The sequence below is a fragment of the Pleurodeles waltl genome, chromosome 9, assembly GCF_031143425.1.
Source record: "Pleurodeles waltl isolate 20211129_DDA chromosome 9, aPleWal1.hap1.20221129, whole genome shotgun sequence".
Classification (NCBI taxonomy): Eukaryota; Metazoa; Chordata; class Amphibia; order Caudata; family Salamandridae; genus Pleurodeles; species Pleurodeles waltl.
Genome location: NC_090448.1, coordinates 133,245,686 through 133,268,926, shown reverse-complemented (window position 1 = coordinate 133,268,926; position 23,241 = coordinate 133,245,686). Strand labels below are relative to the sequence as shown.

Here is a 23,241-nt window from a genome sequence, read left to right as displayed (position 1 = left end):
TGGAGAGTATGAGCCCTCCAAGGATGTGTCTCTTAGTCTGATGATGGTAGGAGCCTACGGTGGTGACAGTGGTTGTTGACTGTTCTTTCGGGTGACTTTATTCCTACGTGCTGCCTCGTGGTGGTTTCGGTCTGTCAAAGCGAGGGTTATTGGGAGGGTAGAAGAAGCAAATCCAACTGTAGAGTCTGCACTGAAAACCTAGAGTCAAAGGTCACTTTTGGAGTTCTGCACACATAACAGTCTGCTGCATAACCAGGGTTGGGGCCGTGCTTCTGCCTGTGTCTAAAGGGTATGTTATGTAGTGTTCTCTTAGTGGAGTGACTTGAGCCTGAATCCAACCCTGGTTGGAGTTCGATTTGTGAAGTGGACCAGTGCACCAGACATCAGTGCACTGTACTAGGTTTGTGTGTTGATCATTTCCTAATCTGTGGTTGCATTCGTGCTCAAACCCTGCAGTGCACACTGACACTGTGGTTCGTGCATATTCTGTGATTGAGTGAGCAAGATCTAAAAATAGCCCGTTCTGTACAAATGGCATTTGTTTCGAGATCACCTACCCACAGTGGCTAACATTGTGCTTCCTATTGTGAGCTGTGCCCGGTCTTGTTCGGGCAGTGAAACGCTGACACATCTTAACCCCTTAAACCAAAGTGGTATTTTGTGGATTCTAAAGTTTAACGTGTGACATCATTAATTCTTATGTCAGCCCTCCCACGCTGCTTTGCAGTAGTTATCCTTCACCCAGTGACATCTTTACTTTCTTCATTTTTAAGACGATAAACATAACACGAGCCTTTGTGTGTGATCGATATTGATAGTATTTTATCGAAAATGATTGCATTATACAGAAAGCTTGTATTAAATGGTGTGATGGGACCGAACATCAAACAGTTCTCCTGCCCACTGGACAGTCGCTTAAACCTGCTCCTGGAGTAAGAACAGATTGCACCACAAGGGGGCGTGCTGCACATTTCTAGTACAGTGATGTCATCACGATCGGTTTGTTTTCTTTAATTATAACTCCGATTCGAGCTAAAGAGCTACTGTTCCTTTTTGTTAGAATTATGTAACTGCACAATGGTGAGCCATTATCTCACCCAGGTTGGTGAAGAGGGAAGGGGTTGGGCTTTATCAAACTGAGTGTTAGATTTGAAGTATCTGCTCCATGGAGATGACGTGTGCAGAACACTCATGAATGTTAGTATGTGAGTTAAAGTAAGGTAAAGAAATGTGAATCCCTTTTACTTCTCGTTTATGGGCATTTTTAAATGCATACACACCCGTGGGATTTGTTTGCGTTTATTTGACCAGGTCTGATTCTTAATCTGTTTGTGGGACCGGCTCCTTACAGATGTAAGATGCTGTTCGGGAGTAAGACAGCTACCCACAACAAATCCACTGTGCAGGTCTAGCTACGTCACAATTCAAAGAGGTTGACATAACCACAACGTAACTACATGTTTGTGCGGCGTAAAGTTGGGACATGTCACGTCAAGCGTATTTGCTGGGCTCATACACACTTTGGCTTCTTGGCACTGAGTGAAAATCTTTTACACTGTGCTTCCTTTGAATTAGGCAAGTTCACTTAAGGGCCAGCGAAGCGCTGTACATCTCGGCTATAGTGCAATCGCTATCCTGACACGAAAAAATGAATATGATGTTGCTCTTACTGCTATTACAACTGTGACTGTATGTCCTTGACTATTAAAAAGCCTTTTTTATGGTTTAAAACAGTGGTTCCCAACCTGTGGTCTGGGGACCCCTGGGGGTCTACGAAGCCTCTTCAGGGGTTCAGCGAATGGTTAGAAAATGAAATAATATTAACAGATTACATCCCCAGCTTTCAGTAATTACCCTGTAGGGGGTCACTGGATTCCAATAATGATTCAGTGGGGGGGGGTCCCTGGGTTCCAGTAATTATAAAGTGGGGGTCCACATAATTCGAAAGGTTGGGAACCACTGGTTTAAAATATACCTGTTCATATTGCAGTGCAGTGCTTCTGGTCGTGGCTTTCAATGCAGTTTAGGGCTTCTGCACTAAGCATGTGCAGAGTAGTAAAATGTTTACTGTTTGGTATTTTAACCACCATGTGTGCAGTGTGGTTAGTGTTTAATGTCAAAGCCTATTGCCCAGAAGACATTTCCTTCCGTAGCTGTAATTATAAAAATGCTACTCTTTCAGTTAGCCTTTCATGTGTTGTGGCCCTCATTTCAGGAAGCCAGTAGGATGCGAGTCCTAAAGTAGGAAGTAGGACAATACTATTTCTGTTTCCAAATTTATAATATTGCCTCAAAGTTGTAATTAATAAACGATTTTTTTATGCATAAAATAAACTAAAGAACAGCTTAAACAGAACCAAGCTCAAGCACTACTTATTCACTCTGCAAATGGGTCAGATAATCTAAAATGAATGGACATAGACAGAGGGCCTCATGAGTGCCCCTCATAATTTGCCAAAGTATACAAAAAAGTGATGGATGGAATGCTTGAATTAATCTCAGCCACTGGTAATCACTCGGGCCTCATCTCAGTCCATGGTTATTTCACTCATCATGCCACCTCACTTTGGACCCAGCCATGTGCAAATCAGTCTTGACCATGTTCTAATGGGAACATCCCCCCCCCCCCCCACACCCCTCGAGCTGCCAGGTCAGGTCCTCCCTGAACCAAAACTCAAGCAGCCCAGCACTGATTTCGCCCAAGTTAGGGCTCCAAGGCCAGATATAGCTTGGTTCCAGGGACACAGTGTAAATGGGACCCATGTGTGGGCATACCTGTATCACATAAGGGGGACACACTAAAACATACAAAAAATGATGGATTAATTTGATGGCATTCCCTGTCTCCACCACTGGAGTTAACAATCCTGAGGGCATCAGTAACCACAGGGGAAGGGAGTCTCAGCCATTTAAGAGTTGGATCTTGAGGGACCCGTTAGAAACTAGGAATTTCCATGTTGTTAATTCTGGTACTAAATTCCAGAACCCCCCCCCCCACACACACCCCAGCCCCCCCCCACCCACCAACAACCTCCCACCCCCAAATCCTACATTTTCCTCAATAATTGACACAGAAATCCCTTCTGCTTTTAGCAGGTGGAGTGTCTGGGTAAAATATTACTAGGGAACTTGTAGTTCTAATGGGGTGGGTAATTTATATTACCACCTTCTTTTCCTTTAGAAATTATGTGACAACATTTTTATCATTTACCAGATCACATATTAAGAATTATTTTGTCGACACTGCAAAACGTGTCACCTCTGAGGTAGAAGTATTGCCAATCAAGAAATCTTTGCAAAATTTACCTTTCACTTTCTAGGTGAAGCGTTTGAGGTAAAACAGAGACAGAGCTTGTAGAATGTAGAAGTAAAAAAGTGTAGGATACATTAGACAACAATTGAAGAAACACACACCAAGCTCCATTAACCGCTGGCCCTCTTAACACCTTCATTTCAGTCTAGCTATGTCGACGGCATACATTGTTCCCAGTTAAACTGTATCTGTGTACATTTATCCAGTGCTTAATTTGTAAAAGGAATATGTGAGAGGTCCAGTGCTTTTCTTTGGAGCCTATTATAGACGCTTCTGAATGTCATGGTTGCCAAATACCAAGGATGGCTAGTCTTGGTTCCGCCTCATGTCTCTTTCGTCAACCAATCTACACTTGCTGCCTCTTTATCTCACACTTGAAGTTTCTTTTTCATTTATGGTTGCTACCTTTGTCACTGGTTTCCCTCTTTCTTCCTTCGTTCTTCCTATGTTTTCTGAACTTCTCTCTCTTGCCCGGGCCCAAATTTAGATGTTGGAAAATTAATTGTTCCTTTTCACCCTTGATTTTTTAGTCTTCCAATGAAATATTAAACATAATTCTTTGCAGTCATAGACAGTGCACACTCTTGCATTTTGTAAGTGTTTTTTAGTGGCTATATACATTCTATGGCTAATGAATGGTGCATCTTCAATCCTATAATGCAATAGAGTACCAGAGAGTTAATAAATATAAATACATGATAATTTATTGTATTTTAACTTTGATGGTGCGTCATCCATTAGTCACAGTTTGTTCACAGTATGCATATTTTTTGTGTTCATTATGAAATACGAGTACCTTTATGCAGACACATGCATATAAATTAGTCCAGGGGGATTGATATTTTCACTCTATGTTGACTAGCTTTGAGATACCTGGTTCAGAGCAGTATGGAATTTGACTGGTCACAGTACAGTATTTTCATAGCTATAATGCTTTGTATTCACTTTTCACTATTGATCGAGAGAATTTGATTTATATTAATTACTATATATTGTAAATGATTGATATGGTCTTGAACCATGATATGCACTGCAAGTTGTGATCTATGTTTCTTTTTGGGAAAAGTGCGCCTTCAGATGTTTGCAGAACTTGAATCACTAGGAAAAAAGAACACAAAAGTTGCCATCTGCACTGTACGTAATTTATGCGTAGAGCAGAATATTGATGGAATATATTGGAGTATTGAAAAATTGAGTCATGGGTACTGAGCAATGAATTTGCTCATTGCCAGACCTGGCAATAGGAAACATTTAATTCATCCCTACAGTAACAAACGTCAATAACAGAAGGGTTGCCCTTTTAGGAATGAATATAAAATCTAGTTAAATCGGATTTCTACTTTAAGTGCCTGATATCCCAGTGTATTGTGTGTGTGTGACAGCTACAAACTACAACCAAAGTAAATAGATGCTCCTGTTTTGTGACACTGAATGTCGTTGAGAGATGATTTTGGGTGTGAATCTGATTTGCATGTGTATATTGGTCAATTCACAAGTGAAATATATCCAAAAAAAGACACCTTACATTTGCAACTAATATCACCACAGATAGTGTACTATTACAGGGTTATAAATTCGACTCAAGGGGTAGGGAGTTAAGATAACTATGATTCCTATCCATGAGCAGGAGTAAACCACATTCCAGGATGGTGAGGGGCGGAGAACAGCCACAAAAGTGCTGTGCTTGTTGGAAAGGGGTTAGAAAATAAAAATATGTGACTGCCAAGCGACGGCTTTTCAGCAGCATAAAAACACTTATAATTACACAAGCCGACATGCTGATGCACCCACATGAGAAGGAATCCACAAAACTCTGCCTGAAACTCTTCACTCTCCGAGCACCATAAATTATGTATATGCCGTTTAACACTAGTCACAATGTACAGGCACTGTAATTTATTCATGTACACAATTTGTTGAGCTTGCAAAACCTCCATTTTGCGTGTGTGTGGGGGTGCATGTTATGTTTGCGTCCACAAAAAAACTGTGAATTGAGTGCCTTGTTATGAGGCTTCAACATTCAAAAACCTTGATCTTGCAATTTGTGGCACTTGATTGCGAAAATTGGAAGACCTTGCTTCACAGTTAGTCTATTCAAATAATCTCGAACGTTTTCAGCAAGTGGGACTAAATATACATCAATAAAAACGTATTGCTTTATAAGAAGAAATGATGCAAAGGTGGTAAAACAGTCCACGGTTGCAAAGAATTTGGGCCCAGATGTACCGAACTGTCAAGCAACGCAGCGTAGCGCACAAACCAAAGTTGCTGCTCTGGGTGACAGGGAAAGAGCAGAAAAGCGCCATATCAACAGATATGGCACTATCCTGCTTTTTCCCTAGCGCTGGCGCACAATCAGACTGCTGAGTGCTACGCACACGCCATTGCACCATAATGCAAAGGTGTCTGCGTGAAGTTAGCGTAGAGTTCATACTGGGCGGGTGCCCTTCCAATGCAAATTACTATGGTTAGACTAACTTTCAAACTTTCCCCACTTCGGGTGTCTGATGTACAGTGCAGGACACATGCAAAGTGGGAAAAGGTAGGAGAAAGAGGTGACCACAGCATGTCTGCAAACTTTCAGTGGTTTGAGTTCGCAATTGTGTTCTAAAACTATTGGTCTGTAACAATGTGACTCACAAATAAGAAGCAGCAGCTCACTCACGTCCCATAATAGGTTGCAAAAGTCATTAGTTGGGAAGGCTTTTACAATACCAGCAAGGCTTTTGTACCCTGCCGCCAGTGACTTTGCAATCATAAAGGCTGTGATTATGAAAATTGCAGTGCTTTTGACTCCAAATCACTTAGTACTTTGGGTCATAAACATTGCAATGAACTGCTGTGGGACTGCCACATCTTTCTATTTATTGATTCTAGACATTGATTTGGGACTCAAATGTATTACTAAAACAAAATAATATGTTTTATTGGTACCAATCCCACTCTTTTTAAATTACAAATGTGATTTTGAGGTTTTGCTGTTTGAGCATAACATTTGTGTACACCATGATCCATTACAAGGAAATACCCATTTCACTGAATCCCTCTCCACATTTCTGAGAGTCAGAGAAATTCAGTCACCATTACCCTTCTGGACCAGGGAACTTTATTTTGGGCATCGCAAGAAATGAGTTTCTGATTTTTCTCGTGCCAAGCTGTCATTATCTGCCTTGGGACTTTTATCTGAGAACCCAAGCTTTTCTTACAAAACACCTTGAGCTGGGACTTACATAAGTGTCTAGCTCCATACAGGAGATGTAAGCTCTTGACGGAAAACTTTTAAAGTTTGAGTAATTGCTCAGTCTCATGAGTGCCAAATCCAGGCGTGGTTTGAGGAATTTCGCAATTTATTTTCATGAAATACATTTGAAAGAGGGCTGATTTCATAATCATTGGCTTTTCTGAAAACAAAATTTGTTGTGCCCCTCAGGATCTCAGTGGTAACGGCAGGTTCAGTCTAAAATGTTCACTCACATACGATCCGAATTAAGTCTAAATTGTAACAATCAGTGAAAGTTATGCCACTTGAGGTGGTTGCTATCCTCAGTGACAAAGAGGAAGTGTCCAACCAAAATGTGTTCCAAAACCAAGAAATATTTCTGTAAATCAACTTCTATCTTAAGGATGGTGATAGGGTATTGTAAGGTCTTGCCCCGAATGAAGGCATTAAGATGACATTCACTCAAACACTACCTTCCAAAACATGTCAGGATTGTATACCTATTATGGTCAATGTAGCCCTCTATCAATTCTTCCATTTTCCTTTGTTTTTTTAATGTTTTTTATATGTTTAGTTTTTTATAGTAGTAAGAAGCATCGTCTTTATCAACATTTTAAGAATAATTGTTTTGTCAACTGACATCTCAAGTCATGCTAATTTTGTGTTTAGGAGTAGGTAGAGCTGTCGTATGCCTCGCAGATTTAGTTTACCAGCCTTAGCCGTCGGTACTATCTTTTAAACTGTTATCCGGAAACGCCACAATACTGAAAGCAGTTCAGACAGTGCAGTATTGTTCCAGCCTTTTAGTAACACAAGCATGTGCTGATAGAATTACTCTTTGTGGATGTGGCGGAGGAGGAAGTGGTGTGGTAATTAAGCAGGATAAGATCACTGGAACATGAAGCCTTTAACAACAGATACCTGGTTTCAGGATGGTGCAGATCTTGGCCTCTCACCTGTAATTTTCCAAGGTCCAAGGTGCTATCTGAGTAACTTGCTAAGTGAATGTACAGGGACATCTCTGTCACAGTGCACACAGTGTAATTTACAATCCAATAATTGTAACCTTTTTCTGACGGCCTGTGTGACTGATGTGCTGACCAGTCTTTTTTTTCTTCAAATTACAGCTGTGTTGGCGTGGAAGAAGATGAGGCTCCAGATATTGACATCTATCACTGTCCAATTTGTGAGAAAACCCATGGAAAATCAACATGTAAGTATAGATGTGACACAGTTGCACCATTTCATAAACATATTAAGCTTGACACATTAACAGAGGAAACAATCAATTTTTTTCACAAAGCAAACATTGCTATGTAAGTGTATTATCACACACTACACGGAGGTACTTTTGGTCATTTAATACGAAAGAAAAATTGTTCAGCAGAAAAAAATTGACATTAATTTGATATTCTTTTCCCTTGGCTATTTTATTTTTCCCCCAATCGGTTTATATACCTACAAACAAATCAGTGCTTATATGTTTCTGCATTTGCTCTCTAATGTATGGTATTTACAGCAGATCTGCTACTTATGATTAATAAATGAATGTCGAGTTTCCAGATGGGCAGTTTTTCCTGATACAAAAAGTTTATTTTCTTGAGGCGAGTTTACATATACATGCGTTTTATGGAGATTATGTACCGGTTTGGTAGTCATTCTGTTAAAGGTGACTACATTTTAGAATTCATTGAGTTAACTAGTCAAACTCTAGAATATCCACAAATATTGTTTTTGTATGATTACACTTTTTCTTTGCCTATTATTATTAACTATTATTTGGAGTCTTCTGTGATACTCAGAAACGGAGGAGCACTTCATGGGATTGTTTTGTTTCTTAGCTAACATCACTTTATAGGAATCTGAAGTCATTAGACGATATCGTATTCCACTTGCCTCCCAGGGTGAGGACAGAAGAAATGTCAACATGTTAATGTGCTATACCAAGCCTAGGCCCTGTGGGATTTACAGATTATCGTTATCCAGTGACCACAGAGTCCACAAGCAATGGAAAACAATAGTCCAAGAAGAACTGTCACCAACCTTTCAACCATACAGCACAGGAAACTCTTCGGATTGGCACACACATTGGTAATCTGTGCCTGTCAGAATGGGACACATTGATGCAAGTAGAATGTGCTTTGTGACAACACAAGTTGGCATTGGCCTCTTTTGCTACATCTTATTAAATTTGACTTATTGACCGCAAAGAAGGAGAAGCTATTGTGAAGACATATAGGCCCTCATTCCGACATTGGCCGGCGGCGGTCGCCGCCGGCCTGTCGGGGGCTGCCAGAATACCGTTCCACGGTCGAAAGACCGCGGCGGTGATTCTGACTTTCCCGCTGGGCTGGCGGGCGGCCGCCTTCAGGCCGCCCGCCAGCCCAGCGGGAAAGAGGCTTCCACGATGAAGCCGGCTCGGAATCGAGCCGGCGGAGTGGAAGCTGTGCGACGGGTGCAGTTGCACCCGTCGCGTATTTCACTGTCTGCAAAGCAGACAGTGAAATACATTTAGGGGCCCTCTTACGGGGGCCCCTGCAGTGCCCATGCCAGTGGCATGGGCACTGCAGGGGCCCCCAGGGGCCCCGCGACCCCCCCTACCGCCATCCGGTTCCCGGCGGGAGAACCGCCGGGAACTGGATGGCGGTCGGGGGGGTCTGAATCCCCTCGGCTGCGCAGCTAGCTGCGCCGCCTTGGAGGATTCCAATGGGCGGCGGTACACTGGCGGGAGACCGCCAGTGTTGCCGGTCCGACCGCGGCTTTACCGCCGCGGTCGGAATGCCCATTGGAGCACCGCCGGCCTGTCGGCGGTGCTCCCGCGGTCCTCCACCCTGGCGGTTTGAAACCGCCAGGGTCGGAATGAGGGCCATAGAGTGAGCGATGAAAAGGGAAAACAGTATCCACAATGTAATAATGAACTATCACTGTACAAACTAACCTAGCAGTAAAGCTATTCCATGTACGCGTGGTTGCATTTCCCATGTCTTTAGCTCCATGTTTTAGGTATTCATAGCTAGCGAGGGTTATGGCGAGAGGCATGGGAATATAACCACGGCTAGTGCCTCCTTTCACTCTGCCTTGGACACTTAGGGCCATATGTACGCACACATTTTCCCATAGACATAGAATGAGTAAAACTCTTTGATACATCTGGCCCTTAGTGCCTTCATGGGCCTGAGCAGACTGTTCCCTCTGTATAAACCAGAAGTTGCTGGTTTCTTGACCCTTTGGAGTGAATGGGATCAGTCACGTAAAATGCTCACCCCTTTGTCGTATGAAGAGATTTTTCTTGAAATGAACCTTGGGAAGAAAGTTCCCTTTAAGAAGAAGCTTGATTTAAAGTATCTGAGCAAACAATGCTTTGTATATGGGTTAGGGATACCCAGACTAGGAATTGAAAATTTACTTATGGAGCTAGTTGAACAAAACACTTCAAATGAATTTGGATCTGTTTACACGTATGGCTGATTCTGAGATACAAAAACATTGATCTTACCCTGTGCCGTCACTAGACCCTTCCTACTCTAATTTTTGAAACATGGTGATAATTAAGGCTGTCATGTTCAGCAGGTCTTTTTAAAGAAATGTTGTTATAAAATGTTCCAGGTTCTAAGCAATTCTAGTCATTCTGATTATTTACCCCTTATTTTAACCTTACCTCCTGTGCTCTGAGGCCGCATACTCGACCCACAGGCATTTAAATAGATACCTACAAAAGTGTATGGCCAAGGGCGGAGCCAGCAAGATGGTGGACTAGACGCTTCACCCGGAGCTCTCACTCAGTTTTAATTAATCCTACAGAATCCTACAGAATCCTGCTCTTTATGACACCCATCTACAGCTCCAGCATATCCCTGAGTGGCCCTAACCTGAGCGGAAAGCTGAGGGAAGCACCTGAAACCCCGAGGCGGCGGTGAGCCCAAGGAACGTGTGCTTGCCTCACGAGGGAGCGGCATGGGTGCGGAGAGAGGGATGTGGCGTCTCCGGCAACCCGTGCTGCAGTCTGCAGAGGACTCTTTGCGTCTGAGGAGCCTGAGTCCCTCACCCCTGCCCTCCAGGGAGTCCTGCCGACTGTGGCCTGCTGCCTTCGGCGTATGTGAGGACGCTGGCCGGGAGTTGGGCCTGGGTGGAGCGCAGGGGCCTGCCGGGCTGAGCTGGGGGCGGCCCTCGTCATGCGGGCCCTGGCCGTGGCTGGCATTGCGACAACTCCTGGCGTTGTTTGTGAAAGGTGCTGCCCTGGAGGGAGAGGACCAGCATGCACTGGTGCCCCAGCGCTTGAGGACGAGCATCACCCTGCCTCCGATTCTACATCTACACTGGAGACAGGGCCCGATCCCCACAACAATACACAGCGATCTGGGGTCCTGAAGAGAAGAGGTCGGTTGGCAGACCCGGACCTGACGCAAGATGGTGAGCTGGACAGTGGGGCTCCGAAGGACCGGAGGACTTGAGGTGAGATGGAGGAGGTCTGCTGTGCGAGGCGCTGCTTGGAAAGGATGTGGGGAGAGAGGCGCTGAGACTCCGCCAAGTGGGGATTAGGCCCGCACTGTTTCTGAGTGGCATTAGACTATGATGTACACAATGCCCTGATGAGAATCTTGGCCCTTGAGACTTCGGCGGGCCTTTGGAGACATATTAAGGCCCTGAGACCTAACAGGAGAGGCGGCTGGGGAGCAGCGGGCACCTCAGAGCAAGCCTCTCTGGGGCCCCTGGGAGGCACACAACCCATGGACAATGCACAAGGCCTGAATCCTAACAACAGGGCAATACAAATTACTGCATAAGGACTCAAATCGCAGCCATACGGCAAGAGTAAGCAGATCCCACTCCTGAGAGCCTGCATCTAAGATCATGTCACAAGGGCCAACACCATTGGCCTAAGCAAATAAACTGAAGGGCTTGTACCAGCTTCTAACCCTTTACAACAGCTGCGCTGCAGGTGCCCAATAGTGCAGACTTTTGCAATCCGGGGCGGTTAGCTGCCACCATGGTTAAGGATAAAGGATCCAAGCTGTCGCAGACAAACAAAATCGTCAATTATGCCCAACCAGTACAGCCCGTAATGCAGACAGAGAAGGAGGGGGAACATGGCTCAAAATCTCCAGAATAGGGCACGGAAGACCCCATTCCTCCCCTGAATGATTTAATGGTGGCAATCCAAGGATCCAACACTAAATTGATTCGTAAAATTTGGCGCAGTTTTGGTGGGGGTCAATCTGCTCTAAGCAGATTTACATAAGGTTTTCAATCGAGTGGGCATGACAGAGCAGGATATCACAGCTCTTCAAGCAGAGGTTGGTCACCTCCATAAGACAGTCCTAGATCTACAAAAACGAACGACGCGGCTTGATGAAAGCACTGAAGGCCGCTGCCGAAGAAACAATCTCCGCTTTGTGGGGTTTCCAGCGAGAGCGGAGGGTCCGTCAGTTGAATTATTCCTGGAAGAATGGATCACAACAACATTAAAGCCCATAAGATTGTCTAAGTTCTTCTCGATTGAGAGGGCTCATAAGGGCTCTGGTCCCTCCGCTGATGCCTGGAGACCCCTCGCGTGCAATGATAGCCCGCCTCTTCAGTTTCAAAGACCGAGATTCCATTCTGCAATATATCCAGACACGGTATCAAGGTCAACCTATTTCGATATTTCCAGATTACACTCAACGAGTACAAGAACAAAGAAAAACGTTCACGGAAGTCTGGAAAAGGCTGCCAGCTCTTAATCTGAAATACGGCCTCCTGTTTCCTGTAAAATGTAGGGTTTAACATAAGGGGTCAGCGCTGTTCTTTTTCAGCCCAACAGAGATGAACGACTGCCTTGATACTTTCCCACAGAACCAGGGACAAGACACAAATTCACAGTCCTTTACTACGCAATATCACTCCGCATGACCCTGACAAAAGAGGAAGCAGCGAAAAAAATGAGAGGACACCAGTCAGCCTGGCAAGATCATTGTTTGTCCGGATGGAACACTTAAATCCACAGAGGTGGTCCAAGACATGGGAGAGTCTTTTTGTCAGAGACACAGCAGGTCTGGCTCTACTAGTGACAGTACAGGTGCGGGCTGACTGCATACCATTCTAGGATCACCAGTCTTCTTGTGCAAACTATTGACTATGATAAGGTGATATTGTGTGCTCAGGGGAAAAACAGTTGCGATAAGGATTGAGCCTATGGTTCCAGCTGGGAGCTGTTAGTTCAGCGGACCAAATTGATCTGACAGATCGTGGTGGATGGGTGGAATTACAGTAAAAACATTTGTCTATCCTGTAGTTACATCCAACAGCAGGAGAAGCTCTAGGACAGAGTGGCCTGATTTGGGGAGGGAGCTTTATGGTGTTTCACCGCGCACTCTGTCTTAAAACCACCCCTCTAGCGTTGCATTTATTATTTTTGGGACATTTCGTTATAATGTGAACTAATCGGACATTTTGTTGCTAGGTGTAATGGGGCAGCTGTTGCCACCCTCCAATGACTGTGTTTCTGGATGGCAGGTATGGCACTGCTGCCCATGGGGAGGGGGAGTTGGGGGTTTATCAAGGTTCAATGTGTTTGTTGGATGGGGATGTTATATCTGTTTCTTGTGCATTTACACACATTTTCTACCTCAGAACCGAAATCCTGCTGGGACACATAGGGGAAGACGTGCTAACTCGGGGGGGGGGAATGGGGGAACAATGTATCACTAAGTGCAAATGGGAGATTCAACCTTTAAATTGATTACGTAGAATGTCCGCGGCATAGCCCAATTAGAAAAACACAGAAGGGTCCATGCATATTTACAATGCTATAAAACATCTATTGCATTTCTCCAGGAAACCTCATACCTGGGGAAGGTGCATTCCTGCCCTGCAGAAGCATTGGAGGGGGCATGTATATGCTACATCCTATTATGGTTATGCCTTAGTGGCATTGATATGGGTGGCTCACGGGGGCACTTTCTGCATCGCAACCATATCCTGGACCCAGAGGGTCGATACATGATTCTGTTTGGGATCTTAAATGGTTGGGAGACATGCCTTATTAATATATATGCTCTTAATAATGATTGTGCAAAATTTCTCTCCACAGTACCAAGGGCTGGCTCCCCATTTTTGGTGGATGATATCATACTAGCCGGTGATTGTAATTGTATCCTGGACGGGGGCATTGATTGCTATCCACCACAACAGCACATTAAAACCCGATTGTCAGGTGTTCTTCATGATCTAATTTGCGAGCTACGGCTTACGGACCTCTGGAAGATCGGAAACCCACGCACTGCACAATTCCCCTGCTATACACCAGCTTCAAGCACATATAGTCAGTTGGATTACTGCCTCATTACTGATACGTTAGCACCCCTAGTCTCCAGCATTTCCTATTTGCCAGGTATCTTATCAGATCATTCACCAGTTCTGCTGCAGTGGGGAAGAGGTATGACAGGCCTCCGATACTGCTCTGGCGGCTACGAGCTGAGGGGCTAGCAGATCCCCCTTTCACAACCACAATAGCGGATGCATTAACACATTACTTTTAAGAGAATTGGGGTACTTTAGGTAGTAGGGCTACAGACTGGGAGGAGATTACACTTGTCCTTTGTGGGGTATGCCTTAAGACAACATATGGGGTCTGCCATCAGTTAGAGGGCGACGTTCAGAGACATGAGCGAGCCTTGGGTGAGATTGAGAAAAAAGCTTCCAGCGTGCCCAGAGCGCCTATCAGACTGGCAGGAGGCCAGTAAAACCTTATTGGATGACACTTACACTGCATATCGACAGAGACTTCACGCAGAAAGTGACAAGACAGGAGCGATGCTAGCCCAACTGACAAAACAGGAAAACACCTGAGCTCCAATTATACTTTTACATGACCTGCAAGGAAACCCTTGCTGTATGCAAAAAGTGATTAACACGGTCTTTCGAGATCACTTAAGTCATATCTATGCTGACCAGCACAACCTTGAGCCATAATAGATTATCTGGCTAAAGCTTTGCTTCCTAGGCTTAGTCAGGAGGACAGCACTGATCTCGATAGACCCATCACACGTGATTAGAATGTGGCCACCGTGCGGTCCCTAAAAATGGCAAAGACACCGGGTAATGATGGGCTCCACTCTGGCTCTGTGGGCTGTGTCAGTCTGTTCCACATCAACACCAGTATTAATTTCACCATTGTTGTTAGAAGATCTAGTAATGATACTGATGTAGGACACCAAACCGACTTTTGCTCAGCCGAAGTTGAGATATGCAAACACAAAAGTGTAACCGGCCGTTATGCACCCCGATAACTAATCTGGTGCCACATTGTGCATGCTAGCATGAGCTCCATTCTTTTTTTGCCTCAGAATTTGGTACTGTGCAGCACAATGTATACCTCGGGATGTGGCTGATGATGGTGGTGATGGGGGTAGCTTTCTCTCCCCTCGATACCCGTCACTACTCTGATGATTCCTTCTGCATGGATTTGCAGGATGCTAAAAGTCTTGTACCTCTTCTGAGGTAGGGCTTAACTCGCCACTTGGGTCACCAATGGAAGAAAGTACCTCATTTGTGGCGGTGCTCCAGATGGTAGTGAAGGGAACTGGTTTTACACCTGCCTACAGTTGAGACAAAAACAAGCATCATGACAGTTTTTACACCCTGAGCCAGCTGCTTATGAGCTCACTGTCTTCAAGCCCTTCACTGATTCCTTGCTGGCTACTTGGTCGAATCCCAGTTCCTGTATTGGCAGATAGTGAGCCATCCAAACTGGCTTCTGGTGACCCTGATTTTTTAAACAAACATTCTACTCCACAGAGCCTCATTGTGCAGATCATCCAGTAAAGTGTATCCTATCTCCTTCCCAACCACTCCTGAATTAGGAATCCGAAATTGTTGAGGCTTTTGGCAAACATATGTTTTCCTTCACCATTCTAGCACTACAGACAGTAAATGTTGTTTGTTCACTGGGTTGACATACATATGCCCTACAGGACAAGGCCAGTGAGATCTTGGTGGCAGCTCTGGAAGACCTTAGGGCTTCTTTGACCCAGGCAGTTCATAGTAGATAGATGTGGCCAAATATGTTATCCTCACATGTCTGGAAACTGCTAATTGCCTGAAGTGGGCGGTCACTATTAGTGTTGTACTTTGTCTATGCATTCCACAGGATCTTCCAGTAATGTACAGGCCTCTCTTATGGACCCTGGCTTTTAAGTGAGAACTCTTCTCTTCATTGGAGCACTTTAAAGACAGTAGGGCCACAATGTGTTGATTGGATCTGTTGACCCTTGCTAGTTTTCACATCAATTCAAAAAGTTCAATGCTATTTCAGAGGGGTGGCATATTGGCAGAGACAGTCTCCTCAATGGCCACCGTTTTTTCAATGCTGTGGATATGACTCTGGCAGGCAGAACACCTATGCATCAGTTCTCCAATTCCTCTTCCTCTGCTACTACATCCAGTTTTGTTTGCCCTTATGCTGCATGCCCGTTCAGTAGGGGGTAGAATCCATCATGTAATCCCAGGCTGGCAATTCATCACATCTGATAGATGGATCTTACAAGTTGTTTATCATAGCTGTGCCCTGCTTTTCTGTATGCCCTGCCAAAAATTCCCCCATATCAGAGCAAATTTTCAGAGAACAGTTTCAGTGTTGCTTTCTAAAGGTGCAATCGAGAGCGTACCTGATTTGGAAAAAGAAGAGAGTTTTTACTCTCTCTATTTCCTTGTTACGAAGAAGGATGGAAGTCTTGGGTGGATTTTCGACCTCTGAATGCCTACCTGTAGAAGCACAAATTTAAAATGCTTAAACTGACTCACATCCTGTCCGCTTCTGATGTGGAGACATCTTGGTGTCCTTGGATCTGCAGGATACATATTTTCATATACGCTTACTGCAGTCCCACAGCCTTTACCTGTAGTTCAGGGTAAAGAAGGATCATTTTCAGTTTTCTGTGGTCACCTTTGGCCTCATTGGTAGCACTTGTGTGTGCGCAAAAGTGATGGTGATAGTCACTGCTTCCCGTAGGAGGTTGGGGTTATATCCACGACTAACTGTTGAAGGCTGGCTCATCATAGTCAGTCTCTGACCTCCTCCAGGAGATGGTGAACCTCCTGACACTGTTGGGGGTTCACTATCAATGAGTCAATTTCGCTCCTGATTAGTTTTCAGAGGCTTACATTCATTGGGGTTATCAGGACACAGTGAAGTTCAGGGCCTTCCCTCTGCTGTAGTGAGTCCAGGACATTCAGGCTGTGATCCTGATCTTACAGCCTCGGTCTTGAATCATGATGAGAGCAGCTCTGCCTCTTAATCTCCTTCATCCTCTTTGACAGTTAAGCCAAGTCCACATGCAGGCTGTACAATGAAATCTAAAGTTCTAATGGGTCCAGCATCAAGGAAAGTTGACATATATCTTCAGATCTAACAGAGGTTGGTTCACAAGTTGTAGTGGTGGCTGCACAAATGCAATTCGTCCAACAGCAGTCCTTTGCCAGTATCCATCCTAGAGTTGATGATGGGACAGACCTATCCCTGCTATGCTGGGAAGATCTTTTGGAGATCAGAGGACGCTGGTCTCTAACAGAAGCCCTTCTCAACTTCAGTCTGCTAGAGTAGTAGGCCACTTGTTTAACTTAAGAAGGATTTCCTGCCATCCATCAAAGGAGGGGCTGATGCAGGTTCTCACGCAAAACACCACCACCGTGTGGTAACAAGCAGGGTAGAATGTAGCCAAGAGGCTCGGTGCCTCTGGGGTTGGTTGGATGTCAATGAATTTTCCTGATTGCAAACAACCTAGCTGGATCCCTGAATGACAGAGCAGATGACATCTGGCAGTTCACGAGTGGTATTTACATCTTCAGGTGGTGTTGGGCATCTTACAGTATTGGGGAGAATCCTGGCTATATCTTTTCACCACCGTCAAGAATGCAAACTTTTGAACATTTTCACTTTGCAGTTTGCTTAAGATCACTCATTTGAAGATGCATTCCGGCTGGAGTGAACATGGGTATGCCTTCCCTCCCATGCCTCTGCTGCCACAAGCCCTGAAAAAGATCAAGAATGACCAGCCCAAGTCATCCTTGTGACTTTGGATTGGGCCTGTAAAATGTGTCCCTGCAACCTCCGGGAGTGAACATGTGTTGTCCAATCAGACTATCACTTCACATGGATTTTCATGAGCAACAGGGCAGGATCTTTCACCTGAATCTGGATAATGTACACCTACATGCATGAACACTGAGCTCTGGCAAAAGATTGTGTTTTGAACTGGGTCTGAGGTGGTAGATGTCATCCTTACTGCCAGGCACCTTTCCATGAAATCCACTTATGCTGGGCGCTGGAACAAATGTGTGGCCCTTTTGGCCTTTCTTGTTCAACCACCTGTTGTGATGAGATTTATTAAAGGTTTAATGCACACGTTGCCTACTCGCCATTTGCGAAGCCACAGTGGGGTCCTAACTTGGTCTTAACGTTTCTCATGTATGCACCCTTTGAGATAATGCATAGTTACTCACTCCGTCTCTTGACTTTGAAGATGGTCTTCTTCATTACAGTTCTGTCAGCTCATCATATGAGTGCACTGCAGGCACTTTCAATGCAACCTCAATACACAACCTTTTGCTGGATAAGTTGCTGCATCATTCGCATCAAAAATTGTGGCTCCCTTTCGCATTGTGCAGCCCATTATTCTGCTCCTGTTCTTTGCTCTCATTCACCCCTTGAAATAGAGTAAAGACTCTATCAGCCAGATGTCAAAAGGGTTATAACGTTTTGGATTGATTGTACCAAGTACAACGGTGTGGATGGTCAGCTTTTTCTGGGGTTCTTTGGTGCGAAGAAGAAATCTGTATAGAATAGGCCCCTCTTGTAATGGATTACACTCTGCATTAAGATCTGCTACACACTTCACTGGTCAAGAAGCAGCACCTAGAAGATCTGAGAGCCCATTTCGACAGGACTAAGCACTGCTACTTCTGCAATGATTTGGGCAGTGCCTGTCCTTGACTTCGACATAGACATCAGTGCATACTTTCAGAAAGGACTACTACCATGAGAGCTTTGTCTGACGGGAAGGACATTTTACCCACTAGATCCTGCTGGACATTTTTGTCTGAGACTTCTTCACAGAGAATCCATTTGGAGAGAGACTGCTTTGGTATCTATTAAAAGGTAAGGGGTATTCAGAAGGATGTAGCCATCAGAAGAACAGGTTACTTTTTACACAAATGCTTTTTCTGGTGGCTGTGCTAACTAAACGCAGATTCCCCACTGTATTCCAGCTTCATCATTCTGTTGAGTAGTCTCTTTTTAACATCTGAAAAGACTCAAAGTTAATATTCAGCCCATTGATACCTACATTTTTTCATGAACCCTGTGAAGTTGCAGAAAGGGAAAAACTAAGAAACTGATATGAGTGTGCCGGGGTGGTGCTTGTAGGCAGCCCTGCTCCATCCATCACTTCTGGGGGGGTGAAATAGAGCCAACTCGGAGGCGCATGGCACCACCTGGCAGTGTGGGGGTCAACTGCTGAAGAAAAGTTTCTGGATCCTCTGGCATCTGAAAAGTAGTCTAAAATGAGGACTCTGTGGATAGATGGCGTATCTACCAGAAAGAACTTTACCAAATTTAAGTAACATGCTTTTGTTTATATCTGCCTAATACATAGTGTATTAAACTGTCATATACACTAGTAGGTAGACCTGACTAAATATTATGCACATATGTCTCAGCCAGTGTTGGTGGCAGTGCTGGCGAATAGTCTCCTTAATCTCAATAACTTAATGTGATTTGTTCGCTTTTACCTTCACCCAGGGGATAAGTATACAGTTAAGTACTCAAATTAATCTCTATCTTGGTATTCTAGTGCTAATATGATCCTAGCCATTCAGTGAAATTAATGAACCAGTCCACTCATGAGATATAAATAGTACCAGACTTTTAGAAAGCAAGTGGACATGCGAAGTACTCAACATTCCTGTGCAGAGATCAGTAACATGCTTATTTTGCTAAAAAGTACTTATAAATATGCAGTTGGTTGTTAAAAAGGGATTTATGCCTGTCCACACTCAGTCTAAACATAAAATAGAACTTAAAAGCTTTAGCATGACAATCACAGAAAAATATCTTCAGTGAAAACATCTAAATTAGATGCTCCTCGCTGTTAATAAAGTCCAAAGTGTGTTACAAAATATGCATGTCTCTCTTCTGAAAAATATCTTTCCTATTCTGACCACAGAGCCACGCTGAGGGGAGCCCTTGTCCTGGCGTGCCTTGATGACTGCAGTATTTACTACCACAAAGATACCCTAACCATAGTGGATCCTTCCAAGTCCATTTGATTAATCAGTGCTCAGTCAAAAGGGTAAATACAGAGTTAGATTGCTGAGCTGCAAGGACCTAGACCCTGGGATACCTTTAGCCCTTGTTCAGCAATAAACCCACCCTCTTGCAATTCAGGAAATACCTGAAAACCAAACCATTTTGACTATCCTATAACTGCAGTCAGCAAAGAAGAATGCTCATGAATGAGGAATTCCAGACTCATTTCATATCCCAGGCCTTTTCGGACTCGTCTCCCATCTTATCATCAAGCTGTATTTTTCTACTGTCGCGTGCTGTGAAAAAGGCAAAAGACAGCATAAACCTGCTAATATATAAACTATTTCACCACAACTCCCACATCACTCAATGACAATTGGTGTAATCAATTGCAAATCCAGTAAATCTCAGTCCATTGTTGACCTATTAGTCGATGAAAATCTATATCGTCTTGTAAAGTTGATCAGTGTCAGCTGGTCATGTTAGATGAATTAATCTTTGCTTTATTCAAGTTGTACAGAATCATTCAGATATACAATAACGTGTTTTGTCACACCCTGTGACTTTTTCAATGGCTGCAACGTATAAAATATATGCACAAATGTATTAAACATTATATCATGTGGAAGAACATGCCATCCTTAATGGACAGTCTATTCCATAACCACCGAAGATAGAGTGTTTGAAAAGTAATTTGGAATTATTGTGTATAGAAAAAGAAACCAAGATTCACCATATAGAAGTGCTTCAACAGATATCATCATAGAACCCAAAGTTCTATGGTGCCCAATATATAAAGAAAAGAGGACACTGTAGTGTATAGATGAACCGTGACACCCAATAATGTGCCAATGTTTCAACCACAAAGTAAAACCTACCAATAAAGGTATATAAAGATGAATGTCACCTCATGGGCATAGGGATATAAAAAACCCATAACTGTAAAAACAAAATCATGGTTTTGTGGTTTATCTATCCACTACTAAGCAGACAGTGCGCATTCCGAGGGTGCTGGCAGGAGGGGCCCTAACACTGGGTTTCTGCCAGTCTTTTCATGGCGGGATTCCCGCCATGAAAAGGCTAGCAGAAACTGGACTCGTGATCAGCGCAGCAGCACTGAGCTCAGCACCACCGTGACTGACCACAACTCCGACCGCCATCAGCCCGTTGGGAAACATGTTCCTGGTGGAGACGGTGGTCACCTGGTGGTCTGACCACCAAGGTCGTAATGTGGTTGTCGGACTGCCTGGAGTGCGGTGGCCCGACCGCCACCGCAGCATTGGCAGGCCTTGGACCGCCAATGTCGTAATGAGGCCCATAATGTCCAAAAGCTGTCTTTGCTGTCTTGGTCAGAAGGAGAAAATTCCTGGGGGGATCCTTTTTGCATATCTGACCTCTCCTCAGTGTCCTGGAAATCATTTACTGGTGTTTTTAAATTGGATTTTATTTTTTCTAGGCAATTCTTGTATGAACACTTTAAAAACTCGTATCTCTTCTTCCCCTTATCTAACTTTAATTGTGTCAATATATTTTTTCTTATGAAATTATTTTTTCTTTTTCTAAACTAGTTTGAGAATTTTATTTTGTTGGTTTCTTGAATATAATGTTGTTGATACTGCTTGGATTTAACAATCACAACTATGAGAAATTGCCTTCTGCTCCTGCCATAGCTAACCAAAGCGTGTTTTTTAAGTTGATAAATTAAAAAATAAACACTTCCTGACAAGCACCAAGCTAAATAAATTAGGACATTGAGTACATATCACTGGCCTGCTTAGCACCCATGGCCATCAGCAGTGGCTGAGTTATTCAAACTGTAGTGCACTTCTCACTGCCAATAAGCTGCGCATGCCTTCCACTTCAGATAGGATGAAGGGATCGGTGGCTAATGTGCATGCTCTTCCTCCACGTGTAAAAACATGAATACTGCACTATTTCTGCTAAAATAGGAAGTCAGGGCATATAGATTCTGCAATAGTAGCCTGACTTCATTGAAACTTTAAAAAATAATTTATTTTGATGTTCACTGCACACAAAGTAATGGTTTTGGGTTGTAAAAAACGGTTGCAAATTGAGCGTGAAAAGATGCCCTTATTTGTTTTCTGCATTTTTCATTTCTTATGTATTTTATGACATTGGGTGCCTTTATGCATATTATGCATGTATGCTAATGCTGCTGAGAGACTTAAGTTACACCATACCTTATCTTTATCCTTTATGGGTCTCTGCTTATGAGTCAGATGGAGTAGAATTACCATATGGAATTACACACCACGTTATTTTGAGTAGGTCATTGTTCGGGCACCCCGTTTCCCCCGGTGTTGGAACATCCAGAACCACTTTTACCAGTTGATAACTTCACCTGGGAAAATCACATGCAGCTTTAACTGCAACAGCCACAACTTTCCCATTTTTAGGGTCGAGACTCGCAGGCTCACTCCACTCCAGTCCACCCCACTACAACCCAGTCCACCCACACCAACCCACTCCATCCCAATCCTGCCCCGTCTAATCTACCCCACTCCAATCCAATACATCTCACCCAATCCACCACACCCCAGTCCAATCCAGTCCAACCCACCCCACCCCACTCCACTCCAATCCACCCTACTCCAATCCAACCCATCCCACTCCAATCATCCCACCCACTCAGTCATCTCACCCCTGTCCAATGCAACCCACCCTACTCCAGTCCAATCCAACCCACCCTAATCATGCCCACCATTACCCAGTTCACCGTGCTCCAATAGTCCACCCACTCCAGTAAAATCCACTGTAATCCACCCCACTCAGTCCAATCTTTTCCACATTAATCCACCCTACTCCAGTCAAATTCACCCCACTCCAAACCACCTTAATCTACCCCACTTTAATCTAGCACACCCCACTCCAGTCCAATTTACCTCATTCCAGGCCAATCCAATCCATCACACTCAATCCAATCCACCCCATCACACCCCACTCAGTCCAGTCCACCCCACTCCAATCCACCCCACTCCAGTCCAGCCTGCTGCAGTCCACACCATCCCATGCCAATCCAGTCTACCTCACCTCAATGCAATCCACTCCAGTCAATCCATCCCACCTCATTTCAATCCACTCCACCCTACTCTAATCCACCCCACTCGAATCCAGTCAACAACACCCTACCCCATTCCACCCCACCCATCCCAGTTCAGTCTACCACACTCCAATCCTGTGCATCCAGCTTACCCCACTGTGATCTAACCCATTCCAACACAGTCCACTCTAGTCCAACCCACCCTTTCCCAGTTCAGCCCACCCACCTCCAATCCAATCCATCCCACTACACTCCATTCCACCCTACCTCCATGCAATCCACCTCACCTCCATGCAATACACCCCAATCCACTCCACCCCAATTCACTCCACCACGAATCCAATCTATTCAACCTAATTCCAGTC

At 44.3% G+C, this 23,241-nt stretch overlaps 1 protein-coding gene across 2 annotated transcripts in view; it reads left to right on the top strand.

Moving 5' to 3' along the window:
* PHF2 (PHD finger protein 2) overlaps positions 1-23,241 on the top strand; it is a 450,390-nt gene that overhangs the window by 216,128 nt on the left and 211,021 nt on the right. For both annotated transcript variants that reach the window (XM_069206411.1, XM_069206410.1), the window contains exon 2: positions 7,661-7,746. In XM_069206411.1, coding sequence (XP_069062512.1) covers positions 7,661-7,746 — 86 coding nt within the window. The remainder of the gene's footprint in view (positions 1-7,660; positions 7,747-23,241) is intronic.